Source organism: Wasmannia auropunctata, unplaced genomic scaffold (genome assembly GCF_000956235.1).
Source record: "Wasmannia auropunctata unplaced genomic scaffold, wasmannia.A_1.0 LD335972.1, whole genome shotgun sequence".
NCBI classification, from domain to species: domain Eukaryota; kingdom Metazoa; phylum Arthropoda; class Insecta; order Hymenoptera; family Formicidae; genus Wasmannia; species Wasmannia auropunctata.
The window spans coordinates 409,644-422,841 of NW_012026918.1; the positions used below are offsets into that span (position 1 = coordinate 409,644).

Consider the following 13,198-nt stretch of genomic DNA (forward strand, 5'->3'; position numbering starts at 1 on the left):
TTGAACGTGCGCGAAGGGAAAGCAGATCTCTGTCCCCCGGGGAGGAAATCACAGGATCCGTGGCCGTGTGTTTCCGTTACCGCTCCGCGAAATGCCGTGGGCCTCGAGAATAGCCGGCTGTTTCATTACTCCCACTTCATTCGCTCGCATCCACCCGGACTGCGGCGATCATCCCGGGGCAATATGTCTTGTGTACGGACGGGGTGCACGTTTGCCGGAGTTCCGCGTTTCTCGTGTTTCCGTCCGTTTCCAGCGCCCGCGAGAACAGACGCTTCGTCTTCCTTCGCGCTGGCTTGAACCTTATTATTGGTAAACAAGCTCGCCTCTCACCCAGCTCTTTCCGTCTTCTATCGCCACCCCGTCGTCGCTCCCCCCCTCCTCCCCCAGTCCGCCCGTGAGACTCGATTCCGCGCGTTTTTCTTCGCCACCCCGTCCCACCGCGTGTCTGCGCGACGGACATCCGTTTCGCGTTTCGGAAACATCCGAGATTAAAGCACTCCGATTAGACTGGGATATCACTGGAATATCCTAGGCGCGCGCCAAAGCCGCCCGCGCCATTAATAAATGCGCCGCGTAATTTATCTCCGATATATGCGAACGACTTAATTAATTATTAATTAATTTCTCAAAATGGAGTCGGCGATCAGTCGACTCGTAAACTGCGGATTAATATAAATTACAGATATAATCTCGAGCTCCGATTAAGCGTTCCGCCTGCGCGCGATTCTAATTAGAATTAAATTTGAAATCAAATTTTGCAGGTATGTATACGGGAAGCTTGTTTACTTGAAGCTGAATAAAAATGAATGAATTCAGATATTGAATTTCAATATCTGAATGTATAACGGAAAAGGCGCGGCGCAGTTTCCGAAATTTTACATTAATCTATATACGTGGACGAGAGATTAATTCTTATTCGGTGTCTCCGATTTCATTAATGTTGCTTTAGGCGCGAAATAATCTTCGCTCTTTCAGCGGGATACTTGAACGGGCGCCAACGATGAACTTTTTCAATATAACTTTCTCGTTTGTGCTTAGACTTTGTCGCTTCGTATAGTTAGCGAAACACCCGACTCGTATTTAAGTTTAAGTTCGCGCCTACGCCGAAGTAAAAAAAAAAACACCACTTTGTTGTACAGAAAAATACAAAGAACGTGCTCCTTGCGTAAATCTTTTTGTATCTTGATTCCGATTCTGCCGACCTGCCTGCGGAATTTCGCTTGAGCTGTCAATTGGGATTATAATTAATATCTTGAGTTCTATATCTATCTATCTATCTATCTCTCTTTCTCCCCGGAAAATTCGCGGGATCTCTCGAAGCTATTATTTTCCTGAACAAATTTTCCCTGCAGACATCTCTCGGCGGCGCTATATCCCATAGACATTCACGGACGCTTAAAAGCACACGCGTCGTCTGCTTCGTCGTCCGTTGTAATTGATGAAACCCGAGTCGTCGCCGTGCTGCTGGGAAGCAGAGAGACGGATTTTCATCTACCACGGGGGGGAGGAGGGGCAAAGGGGAGGGGAAGAAAAGCGATATCCCTCTGCCGCGCGCGAAAGACGGCCAACGAGAAAAGTTTCTCTCGAGATGAGCATTTATTAAAACTATCTCCACCCTCCCCTCCCCCACCCCCCTCCCCCCTTCGTGGCGCGCTGTATACGCGGCAACCGACTGGGTGTTAACGCTATCTCTCGGCTTTGATGTCGAGTCAAATACTCCGCTTTTGTAACAAGCAGAGGGATCTCGCGGCTTTGACAAACGTGGCGGCGCACGATAATTAACTTTCGCACACCAGCTCTCCCGGCGCATTCAGTGAACTATGTCTTCCGACGTATAGCCGCGAGAACCTGCAGTTGCGAGGATCAAAATCTTGACGTAAAAACAACAAGATATGCTAAATATGTGAAAAGCTGTTTCTCCTTGACAACGTTTCTTCTAAAATCTACCAATTTTTCGATCCTTTTCAAGAGAAAACGAAGGAGGATTAATATATATAGGAAATTGCAGCAATTTGTGCCCTCTCAGGATTACTTAGATACGACAATTTCTTTAGTCGAGTTTTCGGCCACTTTGATTTTATTTAAATGCTTTATAACGCCACTTCTAAAATCTACCAATTTTTTCGGTCTCTTTCAAGAGAAGAAACGGAGCTAATATATAGAGAAACTGGATTTGTCCCCTCTCAGGATTATTTAAATACAATTTCTCTTGTCGACTTTTCAGCCACCGTGATCTTATTTAAATGCTTTACAACTCCACTAAAATAAAATGGCGCGAAGCGACGTGTTCGCTGGGGGTCGTTTAAATGGTCCGCAGCATCGCTAATTATTAATAATATTACAGGGTAGGTGGCGGCGAATAATGTCGCCCCGTTGTTTCTCCTGACGACGACGACGACGGTCGGAATAATTTGCTGCAAGACGCGCGCGGTAAGGAGCAGCCGCGCGCGGCTGCTTATAATCCGCGGGGCTGCTTATATTTCCATATAAATTAACGGAACGCCACACGGACGGCGACTAACGGAATCCCGGGGACGGTCTTATACTCGGTGCAGGTATCAGCCGTCGACGCGACGTTCAGAAAGGGCCCCGGCTTTCATCCCGGCGTCACCTATCTGCGCCCATCAGGCGCGACGTTTATGGATGCCGTGGCGCGGTGGTGGAAAGCACCTTCGCTTCTTCGCGGTACCTAACGAGATTCTCGATTATCCCACGGCGTGCGCGTCCCCGGGATTGTCTCCTAAGGCTAATTACCCGACGTTAAGACGTCGACGTCGGCAAGAAGGGGGCGACCGCGCGAGCATCGTGCGGTGTGTATATGTACGCGTACTTAGCACGTGCATGCGGCGATACAATCCGCGCGAATTTCATGTATTTCAGCGGGACTTGCGGTGACTCTCGGTCTTCTCTTAATGAGAACGAGAACGGAAGCAGTTGACTCGCCGACCGAGAATCGACGAGAAGGAATGAACGTGGCTTTAATCGAGACTCGAGATAGATTTTTCATGGCAGAGCGTGCATTTCAGCAGTCTGATTTCTGAACAATTTATTTCTGCGAATTTAAATTTTTTTACTTTATACTCCGGCAATTTTGAGGTACTTTCGTGTGCCCAGGTTGTTCTTTGCTTGTGCAGATTTTTGTGTGGAAATTTTAATTACAAATATTTTGCCTCGCAACTCGGCTCTTTCTTTTGTTACTCGATTATGGCTGAAAAGGTCGTAATTACGTAATAATTATTTATGTGAAAAATGCCGCTTCATTGAGAATGCATTCTTCTGAAAAATGGTTTCGATCGATTCGCGTGACTTATGTAACAGCGAGTTATGATTTATAAATATTCATAACCGGACGGCTAAGCGACGCTCGTTCCGTCGAGCTTTTCTTGCCACAGTCAATCTCGGCGGAGGAAAATCACCGGCGTTTTCCTTTTGAATATCTTTGAATAAATTCCGCGATCTTTCTCGATTCGCGCGATAGTACAATATCGGCTGTTATAGCGCGCGTATAATTTTGCGGCAAAAAAATGCAAATTATTCATTAACTTTCAGAGACGCGGCGAGTATCGTCCCGAATGGCGAGAATTTTCCTTTAGAAAAGTCTTTACTGTTGCAAAGTAAAACGTTGTCTTATCCTTTTTTTCTTCAATCTATAATACAACTATGCGTTTTCAATGGAAAAACAAGAGATCGAAAATATTATAAGATGCTCCTCTTACTTTTTATTTCAAAAATATGTAGTGTAAAATTTGACAAATTTCTCTTGCTGAGCAAGAGAAAATTAATGGAATTCTCCTGTGATTAAAGAGAGGAAATCTGCACGCGATTTCTGTCTCACGATGAGCGACTACCTCCGTAAAAGAGGAAAGAATAAAAAAAAGAGAAACAAACGTCTTAATCGCGCATTTCGTCAACGATCAGCCGTACGTCGAGACGGCAAAAAGGCCGCGCGTTTCGGCCTTACGGTAAACGGAGTATTACGAGTGTCAGGTTCATGAACGAGCTGACGGAGTATCCCCGACGGGTGGGCGAATGGAAACTCTCCGTTCTCCCCGGCGTAGAAGGAAATTGAATCGATTGTAATTAAAACTTGTATAACGAAGGCACGCGCGAGCGCGCGATGTTCATTCCAGCTGTCGGGGACCTGGGACAACGGAAATCCCATTTTTCCGCCTACGTCGAGAGCTGAATCATCGTGCGAGGGAACCGAAAATCCATCGTGTGTTTTTATAAATCAACACGCGGCTTTTGATTCCGCTCGAAAAGCCGCCCCGAGATCCGAAGCTCGTATACCTATACGAATATCCCTCGGCGCGCAGCCGATCCTCTCTCCATTCTTTCCGAAAATGTAATTCTTCCGGAATGTATAGTCCACACCACCAAGCACGGAGTACGAATATTCATCCCCTCGCCGCTCTTCTTTTCGTTTGAAGAATAGATGGATTAAGTAGAATTAGTCAAATTCGCTACGCGGCCTTAAATATCCTCGCGAAATAAAGGTGTTGGGATAAGACGTAATTGCACCGCGGGGAGAAACCGGCGACCTCTGCACTTTTACATAATTGCAAAAAGCCGTCTTTACGATTTTATAATCCGGTTAACTGTCTAAGGCCTCATCCTCCCGCGGTTTTATCTGAATCGGCAATATACAAAGAACGTCGGACTCGACTGAGGAGGGGGTGGGGGGGGGCGACCTAAGTGTCGTCGAGGGTGGAATATGTAAATTAGCCTGCTTCGCGCGATGGGAGCTTGCTCGCAATTTTCTTGATTCCGCGATTCTGCAGGCGGTCCTCGATCGTCTTACTGTGAATTCAATTACACGGTCAGCATCGGCACGGCGACAGCCGCGGCACGGGAAACGAGGCACTTATCGTCACGGAGGACGATATCGCATAATCGCCATTAATGAGAGTTATGCCCCCCAGAAACCCCGGTTATCGATTAACGTTTAGTCCAGATGCTCCCACCGGTTTCGCGATTATATATTTCGCCAGTTTATCAATACCCTGTGGTAAAGGAACGCAAGGAGAAAAAGGAACACCGCGGCCGATGTTCATGCATTCGCGTTCGTTTATCGGCTAATTTACATATCTGCACGAATTAATGAAGGAAACACAAGTATTCGTTGCATATTCATTGCATGACGTTCCTGCAAAATTATAGACATTCTTATTAAACATCGTATATACCGATATGCGCAAAAAAGGATAACATTTTTTTGCAGAAACTTTATGTAATATCTGCATTTGAAGAAAAATAATAATTAAGTGCCTCATTTCAGCTATGGAAAAAAAAAACATGACAGCGTACAGAAAAGATTAGATTTAACTAGAAGTCTTTCAACAGCCTGCATTATTTTCGCGCGGGTTTTATCGAAGGAGGGCCACTCGGCATAGAGAACAACGCGGCTGATCAAAATACGTCAGTTACTAGTTTTATTTAATAAATATAATATTACATTGTAACATAAGGAATATCGTATGTTATCATCGCCATTCGCGCGTCCCGCGCTCGTGCGATTCCAAACGGCCGCTTGCCCTTTGCGAATCGTTCGAGCGACATCGGTTATCCGTGTATGTGTTGCGTGTGTGTGTTTGTGTGTGAACATGCAATATATAACTTTATTCTTTGTGATATAGAACACTTCTTTCTCGCTAACGACGGCACAAAACATACAGTATGTTACAATATCGTTACAGGGACAGTCATTGTGTGGCGCCGAACGACTTTCGTCGCCGTCGGCAGTTTCGGGCATTTTTCGTCGACATTTGCAGAAATCTCGGCGTAGCGGTGTCTCTGACGGTGCCTCTTAAACATTTTTTGATTACAATTTTCGCGTATGTGGAAAATACTCGCGTAACGAAAAGGCTCGAAGTTCGGTATCACGTACAGAACCGTCCACGGTGAGATTTCACTTGCTCGAGGCTCTTGTTTTTGATTCGTTACGTTTATCATAGCTTTAAACGGAGCGGACGATATGTTATCGTGGGCAGTGTCGTTAGTGCGGCATAATGAAATAATATCGAAATGAGTGACATCAGGCGGAGATAAAGTAATCTCAAATAAGATAATACCGTTTTATTAATTCGCCCGATTAAACGCCGGAGGCTTGAATCTGTCCGAAAAACGGAATTAAGAGATTAATTTGGATTATTATATCGAAACAAGGACGGATATATAACAAGCACCGATATATAATATATATATACTATATAAGTGGATAAATTTATTTTTGCGAATCTTTTTACCAGGGATCGAACGCGATAATGTTCGCCACGGTGATGATTAAAAGTGACAACAGCACGAAGGCGATAACTCGCTACACCCTACCCGCGCGCGCACCGATCCGCCCGTTTCCTTTATTTTTCCATTACTCTTTACGATCTATCGGTTTAACGATTTCATCGACGATCCTCTATTTATACACAACATCGTTAAACCCGTATAAACGTTCGCGCGGCCCGAGAACCGTGAAATTTATCGGAGCCCGTAAGTCTATCGAAAAAAATTTTAATAACCCGACGCTTACGAAGCTTAATTATCCGACATCAAGTCGGCGGTATATATCGTGACGGACGTTCCCGATGCCGCGCCGCCGATTGACTTTTTCAACTCTGTAAACGCAAAGTCGGCGTGTTTTCGTTCGACACTGAATTTCTTTCACCGAATCGATACGCGTTACGAAATAATTCGCGTCCGAAAATAGAGGATTTACGACTGAAATCAAACGGCGACAACGATTTGACAACACCGACAACGATCGAAAACGGATTATTTTCAATGATAATGTAATATTTAGCGCGACAAATAAAGTGTCGCTAAAAAGAAAAAGCAATTAGTCGCAATATGTTATGTTCTCTTAGCGACAGCATGATAAAACAGTAAAACATGTCGATTAATTGTAATTAACTGAATCAATTCATCGTAAAATGATATAAATTCTACAGTCTGATGTTTTATGAATTAAAACTGCGTCAGCAGAAGTTTTACACGAGCGCGATAAAATATCTAAGAGATAACGTAGGGTTATAAAACCACCAGGAAGTTTACACGAATTCGCACCATATTTATGAACACGGTCTTAAATAAGAAAATTTACGTAGATAATGTATATCGTTCGCGTGAATTAAAAAAACGCTACCTCGTAATAATTACGAGTCCGCATGCGGAGAAGCGGCGAACGTTTTGCTCGCCGTTTTTTTTTTCTTACGCAAAAGCAGCGGCCATATTTTACACTATTCCCTTGCACCCTCGAAGAATTTAATTTTTGCCCCCGCTCCTCTTCCTTATTTCTCGCGCCGGAGAAATGCGACGGTCCACTCGCGCGCGGAAGCTGCACGACTTTCCGTTAATTAATCTAATATGTACAAATCGGACCGACGGTACAGGCCGCAAAAAAGGGACACTTCGAGATTCTCCATGGAAGTGGAAGATCGCTGGAAACGGCCACGCGGCGATACGCATCGCAAAGTCCCTCTGCGACATTTATCATTCGCGAGTCTCAATAGTATTATCATTCACTCGTAATCGTAATAAAGAACACCTCGGAAGTACTTCGTTTTACCAATTTGACAGATTATCACGTCGTGGCGCATTCGATAGAACGTCTCGCGGGGAAGTTGAGAAAAAGGAAAGGGACATACTCCGCGTCTATCGTGACGATCGTCAGTTATACGAGAATTCGTTCCAATTAATTTAATTATTTACAATTCGGTGTAAATTACACATCTCGCTCGTCCAGCGTTATCTCCGAGAGATAACGTTCTCGTCGTCTCGGCACGCAAGTTTATTTCACACGTATTACACTTTACTACATTTTCCGGATTGCGTAAAACGATACTGCGGAGAGAATGTCCCCCGGACAATCGCGTCCCCCCTCGTCCACCAAGAAGACACTTTTTTTTCTACTCGTCGACACTCGCGGTGAGGGAGAGAGGGAGGGGTCGATAGCAAAATATCTGACATACGAAAATAGATGTATCAGATTTTTTTCTTTACATCGTTTCGCTCTATCACAAAGGTCGTCTACGGTTAATCACCTAGGGCAAGTTACGATCTGATATGTAATATATACATATACGATACAATATGTACATATATACCTCTATACGCTTGATAAAAGAAATTTCTGTCTGTCAGCTGTCAGTCTGTTTGTCCATGGAAAGAGACAACGCCGTACGAACAGATAAAAGTCACTATATGAAATTTTAATTCTTTTGTTCTCTGTATAGGCCTGACTCTCTTTCACTGGCCCCTTTTATGTCTCTCGTGAAATCACGTTTTGTTTAAAAAAAAAAAAAAAGATCTACACTCGTGAAGAAATGTAGAGAAAGACAAAAACTCCTAATTTCCATTTCCATCATATATATTCGAAGAAAACAATGATAAACATCTTAGAAATTAAGTATTAGTTCCGGTTAGTTTTGAGGGTTCACTATATAGATGGCTGTAGCTACAAATGTACTATAGATATTTTGAAGAATTAGCTGAAGCATTAAATGTTGGTAAATCAATCATTTTTACAAAAAAAGTATTCCCTCAAAACTATTCGGAACATCTAATAAGAAAATTTTGAAATAAGAATTTTTATACGACAGAAAGTTAATAATAAAGAGATTTAAAGTTGAAAAATCCGAAATCTAAAACCTTAAGAAATATATTGAAGTCCAGCGATAAAGGTATTAAATTATGGAAGAATTATTTGAAGTTTAAATGAATATTTATAATTTCAAATTAGGTCGCGAGATAAATCTGATCCCAAGTATCTCGTTCCAGCGAACATACGTATATTAATTAGATATCTCAGACTCTGTTTGGAGTAAATTGCTAATGTATTTATATAATCTGCATGTATACATTTTCTCTCGCCTCTTCCCTTCCCTCTCCCTCTCGACATTTCTCGTTCAATAATAAAACGCAAGAGATACGTCGTACAGAAACAATATGTACAATGGGCGCATGCACGTTTATCATGATTAGCAATTAACTGTGTTGCGATCGATCGAAGTATTTACACGCATACTCTCTTCGTACACATTTGCCGTTCCTTAAAATTTCTCGTAAAATTCCGACGACGTAAAGCGTCGTCTCGCGAAATTTCAGCTAAAACTCGAGAAGTGGCGTGGAAAGTTCTTATACATTAATGATTTGCTTACTTCAATAATTTACAGGGAAATTTATAAATCTTTAATCCGTCAGGAAACTTTTTTTCTCCAAATATAAAGTTAGTGAAAGAAATTGTATTATAAGGGAAAAGAAAACGGTACGAGAACATGATTTCTAGGTCAATGGAGTACCTTGTCAAGATCAGCGTCAAAAGAAATTAGGTAAAAATGACTCCTCTACACGCCTGTGAAATGAATAAAAAATTGACTAAAAAAATTTTAGAAATCTTTTCTAACGGGAAAGAATTTATTTTAACCTGCACGAGTCAATTGTTATTATTTCAATTGTCCCGGAGTGATCAACGTTATTTGTCATTTTTTTCCGTCCCACGTCATCCCATGAGAAATTATTGATTACCTTCGCTTCCATATCGCTTCCGCAACGTTCCGTTCTTCATCGCTAACAACCGGTGAACCGCGTTTACACGCAAAGGAGTCAAAGAGGTAGTATTCAACACGATTAATATACGGCAGTGTCGTTTTGGAAGGGGGCAAGACGCCTGTGTACTCTCTCTCGGAATTTTGCTAACCGATCAACGCCGCGCCGAAGATCGATCGAAGGCCGATCGGCCTTATGGCTTATGATCATTGCACGAAGTTCACGTTGTACGTCTCGACCTGCATCGGTTGCAGACCGATCTCCTGGAAACCGTCCTTCAGGCGGGCGCCCGACCTCGTGCCGGTCAACGACGTCCTCGTGACGTTGACCCTGTCGAGCTTGTAGAACGCCGTGCCCTGGGCGAGTCTCTCCGTGAGCGGGCAGTGCTTCAGCGGCACGTCGATGCCCACGGAGCAGCTGTAGCCCTGTCGGTGCAGCACCATTAGCGCGCTGTTCACCGGAAAGTGTGGCAGCTTCTGATCGTGATTGGTGCGTAGGTTGAGCAGGTGAAGGTCGCACGGGAAGCTCTGACTCAGCAGTCGGACCTCCGGCGCCATCGTGACCTCCTGCTCGCTGCCGTCCACCACGAAGATGTTCACCGGGTAGTTGAGGGTGTTGCTCAGGTGATTGGCGAACAGCGACGGCCTCGAGTATCTGTCCTTCTCGCCGCTGATATCTTCGAGCAGTAGCCAGTGCTTGATGACGGTCCGTCGATTGTCCAACAGACCCTCGCCCATGCCCCGCGAATCGTCGTACAGGGTTCGGCGATCCAGCATCACCTCCAGCCAGCCGGGCTGATAGCTGGCCGCGCCCTGGCAGTGGTTCACCAGGAGTGTTAGCCGGTGATTCGAGTCCTCGATGTAGGCCATGGTCGTGATGGGGAAGTAATTGCCCTCGATGCCGATGCGCTCGATCTTGGTGCGCTTGATCATCTGATGGCCGTTCAGATCGGTGTAGAACTCGGGCGGATCGCCGTTCGAGATGTCGGTCTGCAGGCGCATGAACATCTCCGTCTCGCGGTTCTTCGGCGGCGTCTCGAAGTCCACGATGTTGCGCAGGTAGATGGCCTCGCCGAGGCCGCCGTCGCGATGGTAGATGGCCACGTGGTGCGTCAGTAACTTGCCGTATTCGACGGTGAGGCGGGAGCTCAGGCTACCGCTGACGATGTAGATCTTCTGGTGCGGCGTGTACGCCTCCAGGACGTCCTTGTCGGTGTCGCGGAGATTCGGATCGGGCATGAAGAGGTAGGCGCCGCTGTGGAACTGCGCCGAGGGATACGCGGCGAACTGTACGGCGCACTGCATGATCTTGCCGGTGGATTTCTTCGTCACGCGCTTCAGGAAGCCCGTCTGCCCGTCGAAGAGCAGCTTCATCCGCTGATTCTCGAGCTGCACGTCACCCACCTGCATAGGCTTGATGGGAAAGACGTTGTCCTTGCCGCAACGGCTGCAGTACACCGTCGAGATGGCCTCCGCCGGCACTTTGTCGACCTGCAGCAGGTGATACGTGGCGATCGACAGCGGTTTCAGCTCGGCCACGAAGAGCAGCACGTACACGTCGTGCGTGATGCTCGTGGCGTTCATCACCGGCGCAATTTGGTAGGGTATAGGGTTCCTCTGCGGGTCCAGGACTTTGACTTTGTACGACGTGACCTTGAGACTGATCACCTCCTGCCTGGGCTGCGCCAGTGGATTGAACAGAACGATCTTTCTGGTCTCGCGGCCGTTCACGCCGATCGGTATCTTCTTCGGCAGCTTCTCGTAGCTGTCCCTGTCCGACTCGGCCAGCACGTAAACGGAATTCGACTTGCCGTTGACGGTCGCCGCGAGAGACTGAATGGCGAAGCTCTGCAGGCTCGTCGTGTCCGAGATCGACTCGAAAAGTTTCAGCGCGTAATCCTTCATGACGAAGGACTTCGAGGTGCCGGTGATCGCGTCGTGATGCTGGAACAGGCCCAGATTACGTCTCGCCTTCACCAGCTTCTCGAAGTACGTCTCGTAAAGTTTTATATCCTTGCCGGACTGCTTGGCGAGATTCAGCGTGATCGTGTAGAGGATCTCGGCGGATCTGAGATTCGCCTCGAGCTCGCGGTCGAGGATCTTCATGTACGGCCTGGTGGTGAAGTAGCCGCTCCAGTAGGCCGGTCTGCCCTCACTGAAGATATCCGAGTACACGAAGAAGTCGCCCGTCAACGACGGGAACTTGCCCACGCGCTTTTGTATCTCGCGGAAGTAATCCTTCGGCGTGCCGAACACCACCTCGGCATTGTACTCGTCTTTTCGGCTGTTTATGTAGTCCATTAAAATTTTGTAGTTGGTATACTGTTGATCCCACTCGATCGCGTGGTCGTATCTGAAATGTAAACAACAACGGGAAACGTGACGTTTCATTAATTAAAAGTATTTAATTTTTTCTTCATACACATATATACATATAAATGTATGCGTTTTGTAAAGGGCAATATATATCATGTTTCATGAAAACAACTAATTATATATTCCAGTTGAAGTATAAAATAAAAATTTGTGACATTGATTTTCCAAATTATAATTAAATTGTATACGTTAATTATTTTACAAATTTAAAAAGTAAAGAAAAAACTTTGTTAAATAACATGTGCAACTTTTCCGAAATAACAGCGTTACAAAATAAATATAAAATAGAAGAAGCGTTTATAAAAAATTGTAAACGCAAATATAGTGAAAAAAAAACCGAAGAAGGTCTCTTTTTCGAAAAGAAGTTACGCGCACCTAAAGTCGTCGCCGAGCGGCATCAGCACGACGTTGTGAGTGAACAAGGAGCCGGTTCTCGCGTATTGCTCCAGCAACAGCTCGGCCATCTGCTTGACGTTGTTGGGCGTGATCTCGACGGCGCGGACCGAGTACTCGGTGTACTCGCCGCGTATCTTGCGGAAGTCAAAGTTGAGGCAGACGTGCGGATGCGGACCGCACGAGTGCTTGATGTTGTATATGTCGAACGGCTGATTGTGGGTGAGCATGTCGGCGGCGCCGTCGCGGTCCCACGGCTGCCGCCAGACGAAGTCACCGTACTGCTTCTTGGCGAACCACTGCTTCCACGCGTAGTGTATCCTCTGGATCACCGTGCCGGTGGCGCCCGAGGCTTTGAGGAAGTAGGGTATGGTGCCGCCGTGGCCGAACGGGTCCACGGACCAGCCCGACTCGGGTACCACGTCGAGATTCGTTTTCAGCCACTGGTGACCTGAAGTTTGAAGGGAAAAGAAGCTTTTTTTTTACAGCTCGTAAAGCAAAGTATGTTTGAAAAGTATGATAAAAGAAATTAATAATTTAAGCACGACTATTTTAATCATTAATTATTAATTATTAGTTAATAATTTATTTTCTTGTCGATATTAAAATATTTTAACTTTTTGGAATATTTGCGAAGAAGCATCCAGTAAGAATATTGGCTTCTTGTAACACAAGATTGCAATTTAGATAAAATAAAGAGAAGATTATTAAGATATTAAATTCGTTGCTAGAGTCGTCTTAATCATTTTCAAATGACACATGTAAAATCATGAATCTTCAGGCATTAAATTAGATATTTTTTTAAATTATTTTAATATGACTATTAAATTCAACTATTTATATATTTCTTGTCATTTAAAGTAGAAATTTTAGTTTTCGCTATAACGGGA

At 45.0% G+C, this 13,198-nt stretch overlaps 1 protein-coding gene across 1 annotated transcript in view; it reads right to left on the reverse strand.

Annotated features, from left to right (window-relative positions):
- Positions 1-5,406: 5,406 nt before the first annotated feature.
- LOC105454923 (alpha-mannosidase 2) overlaps positions 5,407-13,198 on the reverse strand; it is a 79,623-nt gene continuing 71,831 nt past the window's right edge. The window contains exons 5-6 of the mRNA XM_011697902.1: positions 12,291-12,759; positions 5,407-11,892 (exon numbers count right to left, since the gene is read on the reverse strand). Coding sequence (XP_011696204.1) covers positions 9,747-11,892; positions 12,291-12,759 — 2,615 coding nt within the window. The 3' untranslated portion in view covers positions 5,407-9,746. The remainder of the gene's footprint in view (positions 11,893-12,290; positions 12,760-13,198) is intronic.